Source organism: Dunckerocampus dactyliophorus, chromosome 4, assembly GCF_027744805.1.
Source record: "Dunckerocampus dactyliophorus isolate RoL2022-P2 chromosome 4, RoL_Ddac_1.1, whole genome shotgun sequence".
NCBI classification, from domain to species: Eukaryota; Metazoa; Chordata; class Actinopteri; order Syngnathiformes; family Syngnathidae; genus Dunckerocampus; species Dunckerocampus dactyliophorus.
In genome coordinates, this window is record NC_072822.1 from 15,967,869 (window position 1) to 15,987,564 (window position 19,696).

The 19,696-nt window shown below is 42.5% G+C and overlaps 1 protein-coding gene across 2 annotated transcripts in view; it reads left to right on the forward strand.

Moving 5' to 3' along the window:
• The window catches only part of fam222aa (family with sequence similarity 222 member Aa), a 72,795-nt gene that overhangs the window by 41,071 nt on the left and 12,028 nt on the right, over positions 1 to 19,696 (forward strand). Inside the window, exons 2-3 of one of the 2 annotated variants that reach the window (XM_054772737.1) lie at positions 144 to 233; positions 422 to 564. In XM_054772737.1, the coding sequence (XP_054628712.1) occupies positions 468 to 564 (97 nt within the window). In that variant the 5' untranslated portion in view covers positions 144 to 233; positions 422 to 467. The remainder of the gene's footprint in view (positions 1 to 143; positions 234 to 421; positions 565 to 19,696) is intronic. The other variant, XM_054772735.1, reaches the window with a different exon arrangement.

The window sequence follows — 19,696 nt, forward strand, 5'->3', positions numbered from 1 at the left end:
AAGCTTAACGGCCAGACTGCTGTTTTCTTTTTTTCCCCTGCCTGTCCATAGATAACGCCATCAATCACCACATGCATGCTGCACTGAGAGGAATGTTCCTGAATGTGCTGAAGTGCTGCTACTTCTGTGTTTGTTGTGAGCAGGGTTTCATGGCCAGGAGATGTGCTTGACTGGCTGTGTGGAGCCACGCAGTGCACTGAGCCAGGCTTAGCAGCGCGACCCCCCCAGCACAGGTGTGTGTGTATCAGCCAACACACGCATCACAAAAACCTCTAAATGTAGGCACGTTTCCCCAAATGAAACCTGGGAGAGAAATTGTACCTCAATTAGCCACACGGCCACATCCCGCCAGGCTACCGCATGCAAGCGTTGACCTCAAATAATGCTGTTTATCTCATTCAACTTTATTTTTCCTCTCCAGGTTGGCCGCAGAACTCCCCCGGCTGTCGTACCATTCCCACCTCGCCATGCTGGCCTGTCTGCAGAGGAGGCAGAACCCTCCACCCCAGCACCCAGTGTGTGTCAGCAAGAGCTTGGAGCCACCGCAATCCCTTGGACACAAATGTGAGTGAACAAAGATTTGGGAGGCGGCGTTGGCGGTCTGGAATTGAGCTTGCCCAAATCAAAGGATTGAGTGGAATGTGTTCATCATGTCCAGATAATGCTCAGTTAATCAGTCATAGTGGACGATGGAAACAAACCACTAACTCTTTGACTTTAAATAAGTCACCTTAAATCAGACTTTCCGGTATCTGCTGTTTGTGTCACCGTCATCCTTGCTTCTCTGACGATTTCCAAACACAGTTGGACTGGTTGTGCACTTTGGAGGCCAAATTGTCATGTTGTTAGGCCTCTCGTTGTGAGCGGGGACTGTTTAGCCGTGCTGATGGTGCAGTCGTGGCAACGGGGCTGAGCAGACAGTGTTTTAACGTGCCTCATGGCCCTGCGTGACCCTGAGGGGTCTGTAAACATTTACAGTGTCTGGTCAGGGCCGCCTGTAAAGCATGACAGCTGCTGTGTTTGCTCCCTCAGCACCACCCTCTGTCCACTCACAAATTGGTGCAAAGGGACAAAGATGAGTTGTTGCAGAGTAGGCAAACTAGTTCCAGCCAGTTTGCAGCTAGGGAGCTGTAGCAATCAGACACGTAGAGGATTGATTTGATCATAATATGAGTTAAAGCTTTTCACACCTATTTTAACAAGGATATTCAGATGTCATGAAGTTGTTTCTACTATAATGAAAGCTTAAAAGAGCTTGTATTTTACACAGCGGACCTACAATCCATTCAATGCTGATGAAAAACAGGAGTAGAAGTAAATGGAAACTAACAGGAAGGCTAAAACCGGTTGTACTGTATGTTTCTGCAGTAATGTTATGTATTACAGAATTGCCTTGAATACCTTTACAATTGGAGTGTGGTACAAATAATATGTTAAATGAATGAATATGAATTGCAGAAAATGCTTCAAAATATGTTTATTTCACAATTAATAGGTAGCCGACTGACTAGCGTGTCAGAGAAGTAAAATCAAGCTTAAACATGAAACAATTTTTTTTTATCTAGCCATCCATCCATCCATTTTCTATACCACTTGTGCTCATTAGGATCATGGGTGAGCTGGTACCTATCCCTCTTTGGGTTAGAGGCAGGGTACACCCTGGAATGGTCGCCAGCCAGTCACAGGGCACATACAGTACAGGCCAAAAGTTTGGACACACGTTTTCTTTATTTTCATGACTAGATTCTCATTGACTGCATCAAAACTATGAATGAACACATGTGGAATTATGTACTTAGTGCGAAATAACTCTAAATATGTCATATATTAGATTCCTCAAACTTGCTGAAAGTAGCTTTTTTGATAGAGCTGCAAACCCTTGGTGTTCTCTCAGTGAGCTTCATGAGGTAGTCACCTGAAATGGTTTCCACTTCACAGGTGACTTGTCAGGGTTACTTAGGGGAATTTCTTGCCTTATTAATGGGGTTGGGACCATGGGGTTATGTTGTGTGTGTCCAAACTTTTGGCCTATACTGTGTAGACATACAACCATGCACACTCAAATTCACACCGATGGAATATTTAGAGCCTCCAAACATAACATGCATGCTTTTGGAATGTGGGAGGAAGCCGGAGTACCCTGAGAAAACCCACGCATGCACACGGAGAAACTGCAAACTCCACACAGAGATGCCCAAACAGAGTTTGGATCCCTCACTCTCCTGACTGTGAGGCTAACATGCAGTCCCAGTTATTTTTACAGTGGAAACTCGGTTAGCGTCCACCCCGGTTAGTGTGTTTTTCAGTGAATGTTGAAAATGTATGCAAAAATGTTGCCTTGGTTTACGTACATTTGGTTTACGCACTTCTTGCCATGTTGTTAATAGACTGCGTGAGTCCAACTGTGTTCTTAATATTTTTTTTTATCACAAAACGTCCATAGCTCATAACAGGGGTGCTCACACTTTTTCGGCCTGCGAGCCACTTTTAAAACCAAGTCCCAAAGATCTGCCTCCTCCTATAAATATAGAACAAATATGTACTTACTATATTTATAAAAATGAGTATATATGTACATTGTACATGTATATCAGGTGTGCACTTCAGCATGCATGTTACAAGTCGACATGATCTATCTCCGGTAAACTTTGAAACTACTACACTAAATACTACTGATTAGTTTTTCACATTCACAGTTTCAAAATGTACGTGTAATCAAAGTAGTTGATATCATTCACAAATAAATTTACTATGGCTATTCAATAATGATAATTACATATAATTCCACAATAGTTGTGTACATAACCTGAGTACCTGAGTGAAATGTCAGTCAAAATAGCTACATAGTAGTAATTATACACACAGTTCATGTATTAACCCAGTTAGCTTTTGCTATCAAACATTACCGATATACAACAAAAGAAAATTATTATTTAAAACACTATGCTACCAAAGTCAAAGCATTATATTAAAAAGGTTTCAGTAATCGGCACATTTTCCAATTAATCATGAAATAATAGTTTAAGAAACAGAATAGAAAAAACGCATTTTTATTGTGGAGTTCATAATGCGAAGAAAAGTCATCAAACAATTTCACTTTTTTTCTACTTAACCCGCTGCATTTTACCGCTGAGATAGTTTATCCGTAATCGCAACAATAAAGATGAAAGTTGCATCTGTAGTGTGAAGGGAGCTTAATCTACAATGGACGTTTATGCGATCGACCCAGATTACCTTGACAATTGACTGGTAGCTCACGATTGACATAATGGGCACCCCTGTCTTATAATGGATTAATTGGATATGCATTATTTCTTAGGGGTAAAATTGATTTAGCTAGCGTTTGTTTCAGTTAGAATCGGACCTAAACAAGACACAAACAAGGTTCGATTGTACTATAAAAATGATCATTATCAGAAAGTATACAGAGTTCCCTCGTTTATCACGGGGATAGGTTCCCAAAATAGGCCACAATAAGTGAAATCCGCGAAGTAGCCAACTTTTTTTTACAGTTATTATATACTGTATGGTTTTGTCATGTTCCGCAGGACAGGAGTGAGCACTTCCTGTCCTGGGCTCTTATTCTGGAGTGCTTTACTTCCTTCTAGGGGGAAGTTGCAGCCGCTTTACCGCAGTGGTGTTGTGCACAGCCGGTTGCAATCACAATTAGTGAGGTTTAAAAGCCCAGCGTCGTCACAGGGACGGTGCTGGTTCATTGACTGTTTCTCCTTGCCTGTGCTGTCACCTGAACTATTCACGTACCTATACTTATGCCAGTTGCTTGTTGTTACAGAGCCTTTTTCTTTGGCACCTTTTCTTACCTTATCCTGCTCTACTGTGAGTACCAGTTTTTGTTATAAAAATATTTTTATTTGAACACTTCTGCCTCTCTCTCTGCATACCGGGGGTCAAACACTTGACAGCTCCACGCATTGTGACAGTTTTAAGGCTGTAAAACCCCTCACCATACACTTTTTGCACTTTTCTCAGAGAGGTAATAACATTTTGTCAAATTTATCTCTTGTTTAAACATACTTTAAAAAGTTCAAACCTTCATTTAAATTTTAATGATCAACCTACAGGTCGGACACGAGAAATTATTAAGTCACTCACACGTATTTCACTCACGTGACCGTGCCTTTTCGTCCTGGTGGCGTTCCGATGTACTGTAGCGTTTTTGTATCCTTGTTAAAACACATTGCTGCAGTCCTCCTCCCTCGAACTGAAGATTCCTTTACAAGCTAGCAAGCAAGCTAGCAATGACACAGGAGGCAGAGCGGCGCAAGGAGATTGATTGACAATGGTCTACAGCCAATCAGGATGCAGAAAACAATGGGTGGTGCAGCCAGCGAGAGGGAAGAGCGAGTGAGACACTCAACTTCCCACAATGCAGTTCTTCTTAAAGGGCCAGGTTCGGCCTATAACAGCATTGATAGGCTGTATTTTTTTTTTTTTTTAAAGCACAAAAAAATTCTGTAAAACAGCAATTCCATGAAAGATGAACCGCGATAGAGCAAGGGATCACTGTATTTCAAAAGTTACACAAGTTTTTTAAAAGTCGTGTAAAATACAATAATTGTGGTATTTCCCAGTATTTTAACGAATTTCACTTTTGGAAAATGGCTTTGTGATTTCTAGTGTTTGTTGTGTTAAATTCATGTTTGTGGTGAGTTTGGGTCCCAGCATCTAATCATTGAGTTGAAGCATCATCTCTTTTACAGTGATCCGGTAAAATAATACATTTATGCATTAGTATAAACAGTAGATAATAATGTTGATGTTAACAAAAGTGCCTTCACTTTGAAAGCTTGTGGACAAAAGGTGGCCAAACAAGCTAAAATTGAAACTGAATTCTAAGAAGAGGGGATGATGGAAAGGAAATGAGAAGGACTGAAGGAGACCCTCAAAACTCACTTCATCGATTCCTTCCCAATTTTTCAGGATTAGCCTATTTCCTCCCTAAGTCTTGTAGTGAGGTGCAGCCTTTAGGAGTGTGGTGCTCTATCAGCCGAGAAAAAGAAAAGTTTATAGTTCTCCCTTTTCCCTCTCTGTCCGGCTCTCCACCTGGTTAAAGCTGTTGATTGAAAGACTACCTCTGTGACTGACTTGAGGTTCATTAGGAGGATGTTTGAACATAATCGCCTTTTTTCTGTGCTGTGAATGAGGAGGCACCGGCAAGTGTGGTGGCTTTACAAAATGGTGACATAGTTAAAACGGGGGGGGGGGTTCAAAGTGTGAAACCCCAGAAGATTTAAAGGTATGTGCAGCAGCTTGAAAAAAATAAAGAAAAACATATTTTTGAAACCTGTTAAGCTAACTCAAGTTGATTGATTTTTAGTTCCTACAGTAAGCAAGTAAACAGTCTGGGGTAAGCAGAAAACTTCACAAAATGTGTGTAGGAGTAGTAGTAAGGAGGACCCCACCCATATTATATTCTCATAGGGGAAACTCACTGTGCCACACTTTGAAAACACTTGCCTTATTAGAAGAAGGATGTACACAGGATCAGGCTGCAGATGTGGGCCAAACTGAGCAGGTTGATTGATTGATTGTGATCCACTTAGTGCCAGCATAGAAGAAGAGGGTGTGGGTAAGGTGACCCAACCTCACAATAGGTGGCCCCCATAACCAGAGTCCACTCATCAAAGAGACACAGAACACTGGCGGTAGATTACCTGGCAATGGGGCAGACGGGAAATGTGTCGTTTGCATCGGCTGTCCTTTAAATAAAATGTGTGTGTGTGTGGGTGTGTGATAGAGTGATAGAGCGAGGTCTGGGGTCGTGGGGAGGCTTTTACAAAAGCCCCCACATGCAGATGCCGAGTGACTGCACAGTTCATTGATGCGACTCCCATTAAAAATCCCTCATACCCTCAATAAAAAAGGACTTAACTGGCTCTGCCATCAGCTGGAAGCGTTCAGATCGGCTCGCCAGACAATCAATTTCCCCCAAGCGCGCAGAGCTTAACGGGAGAAACGGGAGGCGGAGAGTAGGATGTTTCCATTATCACAGCCTGGGCTAGAGGGGGGGCTGGGGGTGAGGCGCGGTAGAGCAGCGTGCAGGGCGGAGACAGCAGGCAGCAGCCTCGGAGAGGGAGATGGGGAGAGACAGACGAGGGAGAGCTGCAGAGACGCTGGCTTTTCAGAAAGCCATTGACCGCTTGCCCTTAAAAATATCATATTGGATTAGCTTCATAGGGGCGGCCTTTTGATATTTTTTCTTCCTTTGGCCATAGAATTAAAAGGGAATGCAGAGCATTACTTGAATTATAAATCATAGGCACTTGCTTTCACTGCGCCCAAATTCCACACATATGTGGCTGCACTCTCCTGCGCCAGCCCCTGTCATTTTTAATTAAATCCTCCTTATGGGTGACATTTGTAGCCCTCGTCCTCGCCTCCGTGTGTCTCCACCGCTGGCCTAGATGGAGACATGAAAGGCAGAGACGGCCGTGGAGCCAGCGCCTCTCATCATGTTGTGCCCCAGAGGGAGGGCGCCCAGACACATGAGAGAGAAGGAGAGCGAGAGAGGCCACTCAGGGGGGAGAGGGGTGAATAGATGCAAGTGACCCCTGACACCCTCCGCCAGGGGTGACCCTCACCATCGTTACCGCTCCTTTGCTGCCCTCCGCTGTGGCTCTGAGGGTCCAATAGTAGAATTGAGCAAAAGAGGGAAGGGAGGATCGCCATTCCAGTGATGAGTAACACTGACAGGGTTGCCCCCCCACCACAACCACCAGCTGCCTCCTCACTGGCCCAGACAGCAATTACTCTGCCACATGACAGCTAAAGAAGAACTTTTGAATCCTGCATCTGACAGTTAGATGGGGGTCTGGCTATTTCCCAAAATATTATCTTGTCAGGTTTTCCATTTACTTACTTAATTGCTATAGCGTGATTGTATGGTGCTTTAGGGTCAAACCTTGGTCTGCCCCCAGGTTTTTTAAAAGGGGAGGGAGGATTATTTCGAATATCTTTAATTAGTGCTGCAGCCAGTTATATAACCTTCATTTGGATAATAGCTATTTCAGGTGTGTGAGTGTGTCTTTGTGGGTGTGTGTGTGTAGTGAAATCAGAATTGGAAAGAACAGCTTAATCCTAGTTAAATCCGTTTAATCAACTGCTCTAAAAGTCCGGATTTGTTTTTCCAAACGTGTCCTTACACTTGTACACACATACACACAGAGGAAAGGAGATGGGGCACACATGCAGCAGTAACCTCCTGTGACACCAGCCGGGAGGCCTGACGTGCCAATCAGCCAGGTGTAGATGAGAGACGTTCCCAGAAGGCCTGATATCCGCGGTTCATGCCATGTCAGGCCAGGTTCAAACCTCCTCCAGATTGATGGACAGAGACAATCACACGGCCTCAGGACGTAGCATGTAGGTTCACCTGGGGATTCTCCTAATAGCCCTGTTCCTCTGCAGGCAGGGAGGCCAGAGACAGTAGACAGGTGCTTTGCTTTTAGCCGAGTGAGGAGAATTAATGCACATGATGACCTCTAGTCACCTCTGCTTATCTTATTTGGTGTAAGAGACACAACAGAGGAGCTAGGAAGCTTATAAAACTGCAGAGTGTATGGACTGATGCAAGCCTTTCCAGTTGAATATTAAGATGCAGTGGAACCTTAGAAGGCCGGCTCTAACCAAAAGGGACACAAACTGAATAAGTTTTTCTCATAAGGAATAATGTAAATCCAATTAATCTGTTCTAGAACGCCGAAAATGTTAACTCAAACATGTTTTTATAGTCTTACAATTATAGTTTTACATGCAGTGAACAATTCCAAGGGCATATAAATGCATATACATGATAAATGAAAGGGATAAATGAACTTTTAAGGTTAGTTTTACCTTAATTGAAGACGTGATTCTGATGTGACTGTTAAAGACATGATGTGTCAGCGAGACACACAGACACCACCTTCCCGTTTTGCCATGAGTTATTTCTTCAATTCAATAGTGTTTCTCACCTCAATAACCCAAAATGTATTCAAATACATCCAGCCTTGAACAGCAAAGCCAAGAAAGTGACATGTTCACAACAATAACACATTAATAACGTTCACTGATATTGTATTGTGATATCTATGATATGACACACAAAAAATGGCCACCATTATGTTTTATTGATGCCAGCATGTGACACAGACAACTGGAAAGTGAAAGACCAGTTAGCCCTGGAATGAAATCCCATAGTATTATTCTAATACTCATAGAATTATTGATTTAAAAACTATATTTACTTACTGAAACTGACAGATGGACTGCAAGATAGGCTAGAAAGATGAGGGACTGCAAGCAATTCAGGTCTAGAATGCTTACGGGTGATACCGGCAAATAACTAAAACAAGCACAGCCATGAACGCACGCAAAGAAAGTGACATATTCACAACAATAATAACATTCACTAATATTGTGTTGTGAGGTGTATGATATTTTTACTGGCAGTAATAGCTACACTGCCTGGCTAGTAGGGTTTTGAATGATGCAACCAGATATCCGGTTTCCTTTAATTGCACTATTTTTATTTTTTGACGCACAATTAGCATGCACATGTTTGTAGCTAGGATGAGAAAAGGAAGCGTCATCCAAGCTTCTTCCGCTCACTACTTTCTTGAAGTAATACTTCCCCTGCTGGTGTGGCGTAATAATGCTCCTAGTGTGCCACATATCTTACTTTATACAATGTGACTTTCTTACATGAAACAAATTGTGACTGCTATTTGTAGGCGTTACATTAGCACTGCATTAGCCGTCAGCACGAGGCTGGCTACTATGGAGCATACAATCGGAGGAGAAATGTGAATTGACTTAAGCCTATTTTCCACATTTGCGAGGTCCATGGGGACAAATGACGTCATTTTTGCACCCACACCCTCATGTTGGAAGCCAAGTAAATAATGGCAAACGTCTTCCGCTCTAGTTTAGTACTGTGGTAGACGTGTGTTTTTGATACACTGCCGCCTGCAGTTTGGGAGCAGATGCCGCACGGAGTATAAACTCACACACGGTCTCTCAAGCGGATTTCGTTCAAACGGAAAGTATAACCCAGCCTTTACTGCCACCTTGGCACGCTTTTCCACGGTTTTTCAACATCTTGTGGGATTTTTACTTTTTATTTCCATCTGCGGGGCAGTTTATTTTTCATTCAAAAAATAATATAGGGTTAGAAATCCCACAGATTTTGCATGTTTAATGCGAGCAGCGTTTTGTCCCGCTTTAACGGTCCTTGAACGCACCTTCTAACTTTGTCCCACACTGCACAGATAGACTACTACACTGTATTTTTGGCCTTTTTCTTTCACCTCATATTTGGTCCCAAATGCTGATACAATGTGGGAATGCATAAAGGTAAAATTTGATTTGTATGTTGCACTTTCTGAAAAACAAACTCCAGACTCGTACTGGCTGGTGGTGGCTGGCTGGTTGTTAATAAGTCATAAAAATTGTTATTGTCATAATTTTAAAAAAATACAGACGCAGCAGCGGCACGTCACCGTGGCGGCAGTCCGCCTTCCCGTGCAGCCCACCACCACAGCTTCACAAAATCCTAGGGGAAACCCTGCAAGTATGACCAACGGATGCATTGGAACCGCCTGGTTTCCGCGGTTTCCCACAGTGCTGATTTTGGTGTAGGAAACCAGCCATCCCAAACTGAGCCAAGCTGGTAATATGCAGTGGGAAAAGCAACATCAGAACTCTGGAAGTGGGAGGTGGGTGCAGGTTTTAAGCAGAATTGGGGAGATGGAACAAATCTGCATGCACCTGACCTTTTACCACTGACTGAACTACTCTCTTTATGAGTCCCGTTTGGAATTCTGCAGTGTCCTCATTGGCATTGTCATTATTCCAGCAGGAAAGCAGAGGTCATGAAGTATTGTTCATCGTCAAAAGTGATTGACAGCTATCCATGGCTACACATCTTCTGGATGCTTGCTTATGCCATCACATTGTGGGGATTTTCTGTGTTCACATAAGCATTTGATATGTGTCCATCACAGTCTTCTCACATTGCAAAATTCTGAGCAGTAAGAGGTGCAGCCATGTGCGGCCCGACCTCTTACATAGTCTATCCTCTCGTGTCATCTTGACGTCTCAGTGCTGGCACACAAGAGGATCATTTCCGGCTGATGGCCACCCACCGAGCTTTGCATTCGCTCAGCCCTCTTGCCTTCTGCTGTGAGCACAGGGGGCGAAGCAATCTTGCTGCCATGGGAGGTTAGCTCAAGGAAGAGGGGCTCTACTGTAGTTGTGCTCACAGTGGGAATTGGATTGAAGAAGCACTTCCTGGTTCCAAAGCGAGCTGGCATTTGTGCGTCCCTGCAGGTGCAAGGCATCAACACCCTCTGTCTTTGGCTGCCAGAGAGTGGGGGTGGTTCGAGGGGGACAGAGACAGAGTGTCCCCAGTCCTTTGCTGTCCCACAGGAAGTGTTGAGCTCAGAGACTAACAGAGAGGCATTTCAGAGGTGCCACAAAGTAGGACACGTTGGGCCTGGTTTAGACCTAGGACACGTTGGGCCTGGTTTAGACCTGATATGGACATCAACAGCTTTAGACTGTACTGTGATGTGCTGTCCACTGTATATCATGATATGCTTCATCTAAACTTTGCAAATGTGGTCTTAAAAGCAGCGTGAATGATTTCCCCCCTGCAAATGTCTGCAAATCTTTTTAATTAAAGGCACACAGCGGTGTGTCTGTTTTGTTGTTCAAGCCGCACGTCTTTATTTCCACTTCAGTAAATAGCTCCATGCATTTAACCTCCCAGCCTTGATTGAAACGCACAGATGGTAAATATCGATCGATAGGTTGTTGCAGGAGGTCTGGCTGTAAAGAGGGCTATTATGTGGGGAGAGCGGTTGCGACGTGACTGTATATGTGATCAAAAATAATAAAGGGAAAACAGGAGGGCAGTTTTGTTGTACTGTTCCTTACTGCTGTTCCTTTATGAGTGTAAACTGAGCCCAGCTCAATGTAAAGACCCAATCTCAGAGTTACAAATTTTAAGGTTGAACTTGTTATGAAGACCATAATTTAGGGCATTGTTGCCTTCAATGGCAGGATTACTGTGACAATTGTCAGTGTTACTTGTTCATGCACTCAGCAGCCATGGTGTTTCTTACATTAGTGATTGCAAAATAAGAACTGTAAGATAAATTGAATAGAGGTTATTATTGTAGTTTTCTGATGTGTAGAACTGCACTAAAATATATTAATTTTGATAAACTGAAATTATAAATTGTGCAAGATTGTGCTCTAAGCTCTAAGTCTCACGAATAAAAACATATTCAAACTTGTATTTGTAGATCAAAGTTGCAGACCTTCCACTGGCCGATTTTTCGAAAGAGCCAAAACAGAAGCAATAAAGTGCTTGATAAAGGTCAAAAATCCTCTGCGCTTCCCTCCTCTTCCTCGCCAGCGTGTGTACTGCAGTGGAGTGCCTTGTTGTCTGTGCAGTGTTAAATATTAATTGGGAATCAGTGAACGACTTGTCTCTTAAATGATAGAACAGAAGGGCCCGGGCTTGCCTCAGGCAGCCTGCAGGCGCCTTTCTTCTTCCATTTACCTGCAGGCCTGTGCAGCAGTACTTCCTGTGCTCTGACAGGCCGGCCCAGCCGCCTCCAGCCTTACCCCATCTCTCCTCTTCCCTACTCCTTTTTTCTCTACTCGGCATCCTTTCTTATTTTTGTACATGCTTACAATGGTTATCTCTGGGGTCGTTTACCCCAGACCTGTGTGTGTGTTTGTGTTGTGGATGCTCCTGCTCTTGGCAGTACACGGAGCCCTTTGAGAGGACATTGTCACACTGTAGAATCTTTCCTTAAAGAAAGGACAGAAAGATGCTGACATTAAGGGTGTTTTAGCTTATCGTCTTTCTGTCTCTGTGCTGCTCTCACATGGTTTAATATCACCTCTTCACAGTTTGTCTTTGCCTCTCTTTGTTCCTCTTCATCGCCCTGTCAACTGCAGAGGTGTGGCAAGACTAAATAACCTCCAGAGGCCAACTTCAACTTGTGCATGACCCTCTTGGATGAAAGGCTCCAAAGAATCATTTAAAATCTCATCACTCTGACCTGTTGCAGACTCTTTATCAGCTCAGCGCAGCTCCTCACTGGGTTCAGAGAGGTTATATCGAGAAGTGGCAGGGCTGAATGTTAAATGGGAAGGAGGCGAGGGGCAGCAGGGATAGTAAGGGGGGCGGGCTTGACTTCGATGCCACAGGAATGAGTTCACAGGCTCATGAGCACAGGCTTAATCGCACATGACAATATCGGCTGGTGTGCCAGTCGCAACGCATAACCACCCTGCTGCTTGTGCTGACTCGGGGTATTTGCTGATAAAGCCCCTGCTTTCTAGACCATGCAGTGTGCACAATGAGTGTGGCCCAGGCAGGGCTGGGGGCAAACCACATCTATAGCCAGACCTAATTATTAAACAGAGCTCTTTTTGGTGGATGACATTTTTCTCCATTCATTAACAGTTCTGTTATCAGAAATGAAAAGAGCTTCTCACAACTTTGCTTACTCAGCCGTGAATCTTCTTTATTCTTGGCATTATTAAAACCAGGAATCAGCCATAACATAAGGTACACCTGCACCATTTGATGAGATCCAATGCAATCCAATACAATGACTTGTAGCAATAAACATGCCTTTACAAAGATAATCATCTTTATTTCTGTTGTTGTATTTTGCAGTGGAACTTTTTTTTGTCAAAAAAGGGAACCAACCTGTTACAGAAAACAGTTTTACACCACGCCAAACTCTAATCACAAAAATAAATACAGTGACATGAATGAACATTTTCGTTTAAATCATCAACTATTTTATTATGCATTGAAGCCCTAACTGATGACAATACATTTCCATCTCTCTTAATCTCGCCTATGTGCACAGTTCGTTATTTTGCTTATTCATTCACAGCAGGGGTGTTCAAACTTTTTCCACCAAGGGCTGCATACAGAAAAATTGAAGGCTGCGGGGGCCACTTTGATAAATTTTGTGCATTAAAGATGCTAAAACCAATGCATTGTAGGTCAGCTATGCTAAGCTATCAGAAGGCTGCGGGGGCCACTTTGATACATTTTGTGCATTAAAGATGCTAAAACCAATGCATTGTAGGTCAGCTATGCTAAGCTATCAGAACAAAAAGAAGCAAAGGAAAATATCACTGAGCAAATTAGAAATATAATTGATGAGATGGATCAAAATGCACAAATGGACAAAGTGATCCTCACAGGGTTCTGAATTACACCCAGGTCAAAAGATAGGGCAGTCCAAAACAGAGAACCAGATGAAATGGATGTTCCTTCAACAAAGCAACAGATTGCCAACTTTCTACAATCAAAGGAGGTGCATGTAGATATCAACACCATCAGCGCTTGCATCCCACTATACGGCAGAAACAACACCACACCTGTCATTGTTAAATTCACCAACAGGGAATTCAAAATTGCACTGCTGACACAGGGAAAGAAGCTGAGAGCCACAGACGTCTATTTAAATGAGCGTCTGACAAAATGGAACGCTGACATCGCTAAGAAGGCACGAGACTTGAGGAAACAGGGAAGGATACAAAGCAACGGTAAAAACTACATCAAGCTAAATGGAGGTGCAGGAGAAACAAGAGTGCTTCAAAGACAAAAACGATCTGGATACTTACATATATACAATATCATCTAACCATGACAAAAAGGAAAATGGAGGATACAACCCACAAAGAAAGAACCATGAAGTTAGAAGGATTACATTCAATAGCATTTGACTTTGATATCACTGTTGCAAGGGCCTGCCTGCTCAACAAAGGACTAAAATTAGCAACCCATATATCTGCATTCAATGACACTCACAGTACACGAAAGACAGCAGGAAGTGGAGAGGAATGTCAACAGGAGAAAAAGGTAGAACTTTTTTTTGTTTGTTTGTTTTGTTTAAAAAATAGTAATGGTGATAGTAATAATAATAATAATAATAATATTAACTGTGCCCTGCGACTGGCTAGCGACCAGCCCAGGGTGTACCCCGCCTCTCTCCCGAAGTCAGCTGGGATAGGCTCCAGCATACCCTTACGACCCTAATTAGGATAAGCGACATAGCAAATGGATGGATGGATGGATGGATGGATATTAACTGCTTTGATTGTTAGGAAGAATAAGTAAACAGTGAATTAGTGTAGATCAGGGGTCACCAACGTTTTTTCTTGCGAGAGCTACTTTTATAAAATGAAAATGGCCACGAGCTACTCATTTTTGTAGAAATGATTTTCATACCTTTTTTCAACCCAAACAAATCAAATATGCTTGTTCATTCCCAAAATGCTGGAATCCACAACTCACATTTTATGTTTCAGAATACTTTTCTTTCTAGTGTTGTCACATTATTAACTGAAAACCTGAATGAACCTGCCTCATGTGGTCGTGGGGGGCTACCTGGTGCCCGCGGGCACTGTGTTGGTGATCACTCGTGTACAGTATGTTGAATACAGGAAGTGAACACTTGTATTGATGTGATATGGAGATGGGGTAGGATTAAATAAGATCTACTTCTTCCTACTCCCTTTCGGACATGTGGAATTGTGAATTGTAACATGAAGCATTCAATGTAACTGTATGCATGTTCAAAATAAATTAAACCAGAACCATAACAAAACATCCACATCTTAACTTTGTGTTAAAGGTGGCAAAGACAATTACTGTAATATCCAATGATTAGGGCTGTCAAATGACAATTTTTAATCAGATTATCACAGTTTACAAATGTATTAATCATGATTAATCACCATTTGCAAAAATGTCTGAAATTTGCCCATTTTCACTGTATTTTATTGACAGAAAGGTAAATGACAGGACAGGATTATATATATTTAACATCCTGTATGTCTACTAACAGCTCCAAATATACAAAACATTTAAATCAAGCTAAAATGTAATACACTCCATAATAAAATGTGTCTGTCTTACATGTTCCTCTGCAGTTCATCTGAACTAGGCTATAGAGTTACAGGTATTTAGAACAGTATTGTAATTTTCAAACACAGTACACTAATATTAGTAAAACTAAGAGATACCACACTTTTTATCCTACACAATTAAACTGAACCATCTCAGCCATTGCTCTTTTTGTTCTTGCTTGAATGAATTTGTTGTGTGTTGTTGTTAGCCAGTCTCTTTGTAATGACCTGCTTTTGTTATATTGATGTTCACAATAGCGAGTTGAAGAGTGAGGAAGTGTTGTTCTAAGCACGACGGAGGCGTGTTTGCGAGTTGGAGATACATATATGGTGTTGGAATTGAGCACTGCTGTTGATGTGTTAAGGTAGGGATAAAGTTAGTGTGGAGACACTATACTTGCCGTTCAGCCACCGTCATAACAGAGAGGTGAGACTTGCCATGATGCGCATACGTTAATTACACTAAATATGTTAACGTAATTAATTAATTAGTTACCGCCATTAACACATTATTTTTGACAGCCCTGCTAACAATATATCACATTAAAAGTGAATTCATTTTATTCTTACAATATGTAGAAGGCCAATACAAAAACAAGCTGCGACCTGACACACTGACAGTTCAGTGTGTATTTTGAGGTAAACACAATCCTCCAGTTCCTATGTTTATCTGGTGGTACATGGGTGTCCCACAAAAGGCTTGAAATGAGTGCCTTTGGCCTGCATTCCACAGTAATCCCCACTGGTGTTGTTTTTAGTGGACACTGGGCATGATCATCATAATTAACCCATGCAGCTTGAAACAAGGAGCTCATTTGTTGTGGCCTCTTGAGCACCTGCTGGGAGCTCATACAATGTAATAAAAGATTATAAGATGCCGAAATAACATCCTCTGTTTGACATTTCACAATCTATTGCTCATTTGCTCATAGTGCTGATTTTATTTTTGTTATTGCTTTTTTAATTCCTTGAGAGAGGCAGCAGGTCGACCACGGCGGTGCCACTGGTGTCACTGGGGCAGGAATGCAGGACAAGTTCTTTCCCACGCTGTTTGCTTTCTTCTGCTGGAGACACAAGGCTCTGGGCCGGCTAATGCAGCCAGAGCGCGGACAAATGGAAAGTGACACTTGTGTGTGTAGAATGGTATTTGTGGTGACGCTTTGACTACAGATAATAAAGTGTTCACCCTGGGGTGATTTCGCCCAGCAAGCACCCCAGATGAAACTCACTTACTCAGAGAGGGAGATGGAAAAGACAGAGGGGGGGGGGCTAGAGAGACAGGGGTGGTGGGGGGAGTGTGAAGCGGCAAAGAGATAGATAGAGGGAGGCGCTGAAGAGACAAGAACGGTAAAAACACTGAGAGAAAGCATCAAGAGACATGAAGAAAGAATTTCTACAGTTTGTAATGTCAAAGCTTTAAGGGTCAGAGAGGGCAACTGCACTGTGATTCCAGCTGAGATTTCTCCCTCCTTTGGATCCACCTGCTTTTCTCCTCTAATCCACTTTTGGAACAAACTATATAGAACCTGTATTTAGATTTTTTGCAGTATTGTGGCTTCAAAAAAGAAAATGTATGCCTTAGTTTGAATATACAGTATATATGTGTGCGTCTGAGTGTGATTGTGTGTGTTTGTGCATGTGTGTGTGCGTGCATATGCGTGTATGGGGGCAGAGGAGGGTCCTTTAGGATCAATCCATTCCCAGTAATTTCGCCGACAGCCCATAAAAGGCTAGTCGATTTGGAAGGTGCCACATGAACCCAGCTAATTAATTTTCATAGCTGATCCAATGACATCTGGCTTCTACAGAGAAAATGTAAACATGGCCACGACCGACTGCTTTCACTCTTCCTCAGTGGGAACCTGTTGAAGCTAATGAGCTGCTAAGATACATTATATGGACAAATCTATTGGTTCACTTCAGCATTACTGGAAGTAAAAATGAAATAAAACTAGGAATATCGGCCCGATATTGGTATAAAAATATGATACCGGTAGATATTGGTAGGGAATCACACTGATGCGGGACGTCGCTCTCACGGCACGGAAAAATGTACTTGAATAAAGTAACAGAGCTGCTTAAAGGCCGCCACTCGTGGTGGCGTGAGAGTTGGACAATATCGTAAAAAAAGGAGATTGATAGATAAGCATGTTGGCCACACAGTCAGTAGATCGGAAGACCAGGGTTCGAGTTTGCATGATCTCCCCGTGTGTTTTCTCCAGGTACTCCAGCTTCCTCTCACATTCCATAAACATGCATGTTAGGTTAATTTGCAACTCTAAATTGTCCACAGGTGAATTGTTGTTTGTCTGTATGTGCCCTGCGATTGGCTGCCGACCAGTCCAGGGTGTTCCCCGCCTCTTGCCCAAAGTCAGCTGGGATAGGCTCCAGCATACCCCACGGACCCTAGTTAGGATAAGTGAAAAAATACAATAAAAAATGGATGGATGGATGGCTATAGATGGATGGATGGAGAGATACTTTATTTATATCTCCAAAAGAAATTCACATTTCCAGCAACTCTGCAAAAATATTATAATGAACTCAATCACTTAATCACAAAATAAAACAACCAAGGCAAGACATGACCGATAAGAAAAAGAAGAAAACTGAATAAAAATGAATAAATAAATACGGAACTGATCACCGCAAATTTGCAGTGATTTGTCCAATTAGTTCAATCTTTTCAATAGATTTGACTAAATTTGAAGATGATTCCAAGGTTTCCGTCTCGCCTAATTTCTGTGGGAACATCAGTAAAACTTGTAACATCTCACTGTTCTGTGGACCTCATCTCCTGTGATTATGTGAACCACTTCTTTGCAGGCCAACTGAATGAACTCATAATGTTTAAACAGGATCCATAATTAGGCTTTCAAGTTTGTTTAGTTTTTGCTTCTATCTGCTTGTGAAGGAAATAGATTGCATCTGAGATGAGAGTGGCTTCAGTAAAATGAAAGATTAGATTTGGATGTTTTGTCCAAGGTTTTTTTTTTAAATCTCTTTTAATGATTAAATCCATTTTTGACATTGTGCCATGTGTGCGTGCCTGTGAGGGATCAGTGTGCAGATTGCTTTAACATTCTCACGATCCTTTTTGTAACATGTTGGTGTAGTTACAAACACTCTATGTGCTTACAGAGTGGCACATTTTTGACAAATTAACTTTCATTTTATCCACATAGTGATGCATTTGCTTAAAACGTTTCCTCTTAGAATGTGTGTGCCTGAAATATTACATTGATAATTCAGCATCCTCAATATTAACTATTCCCAGCTGAGAGACCTTCAGCATTGGCAGAGAGGAGTTAGGTGCAGACAATGCATTTGTTTGAAGATTATGATGACACAAGCAACTGTGAATTCAGACAGCTCTATCCACTGAGAAATCACTGCAGTTTGATTTTTATCTTTGCAATTATAGATAACAGAAGGCTGACAAATAATTGCTTTGATTTTTTTTCCTTTCCTGCATAGCACAGAAAATCAACCTTGAGATGAGCAGAGCCAAAAATGACTTTCCTGATATCTAGCAAGCAGCAGGGTTTCCTCACATGCACTTGAATTGATTAGTACTTTGACTGAAGGCATATTCAAGTTGTCCACCACCCCCCGACCCCCACCCCCCGCGAGGATGCTCCAGTACTTCCTCATACATGTGCTTCCTCTGCTCTCTTGCTCATCAGGAAGCTCCTGTGGGGCACTGAGGCTTTGATTGACTGGCGGCTTAGTCCACGGGACGCCTCTATTATTATCATCTCCACTGTGGCAGAGGGGCGGGAGGCCTGTGTCCAGGGGGTCTGGCCCCACAGCCCCTGCTTTGTGTGTGCGATAGTCAATTAGAGGCAGCGCACTGCCGGAGACGAGTGGGATGCAGGGTTAATTGCAGAGGACCAAACAGCTGGCTCTATCAGGGCGCATTGTGTTTGCGGCAGTAGTCGCGGCAATTGAGGCCTGGCTGTAATCGCTGACTAATCAGGCCTGTGCCAGATGACACCTCCATTAGCACAAGGCAGGTATTGTTCAGGATACCGTCCCCAACAGCGCTCCTAAAGGAGGCAGGGCCCCATTGCCATACAGACCATGATGCTATCAGGCAATAGCTCAGCAACAGGTGAAAGGTAACACCCCATTCTTTTTTCCAAGATCAGTTCCTTTCGGAAGATGCATGAATTATTCATAGTCATTGTAGTGACGTTCAGGGCAAAGTGTCCCTGTGTGTTGGAATGTGGTGCAAGACATAAATGTGATCTATGTTCAGTTATTTAGTTGTTAGTCTTGCTTTTCTGTACACAGATAGGCATTTCACAAAGATTCCTTGATCGACAGGTTTCAATGCCAATGTCATATTTAGTGGAATAATTCTGCAGAAGCAGAGGAGTTGTGCTGCAGTGGAAGTTTGCATGAATGCATGATGTCATGATGTTCTTCCTCAGGCCACAACCTACTTTAGGCTTAATCTCTCTGCTCACCCGTTTAGACTTGATTAATCAACAATCACTTCCACACAATTAACCAATGATTTTCATCCCCATACATAAAACATAATCATTGCTTGCTGGTAATCTCTTCTAGTAAAGCTCTGTTTGCTTTGCACTCATTTTTTCTGTGAAATCATAATTGTAAGTCAACCAAACAGTCATCTCCCTTCATCTAAGCTTTGCACAAGCGAGGAAGGAAATACTGAACCCCCCCCCCATCACTAATAAGAAGAAACTTCTACATAATCTTAGATCACTCCCAA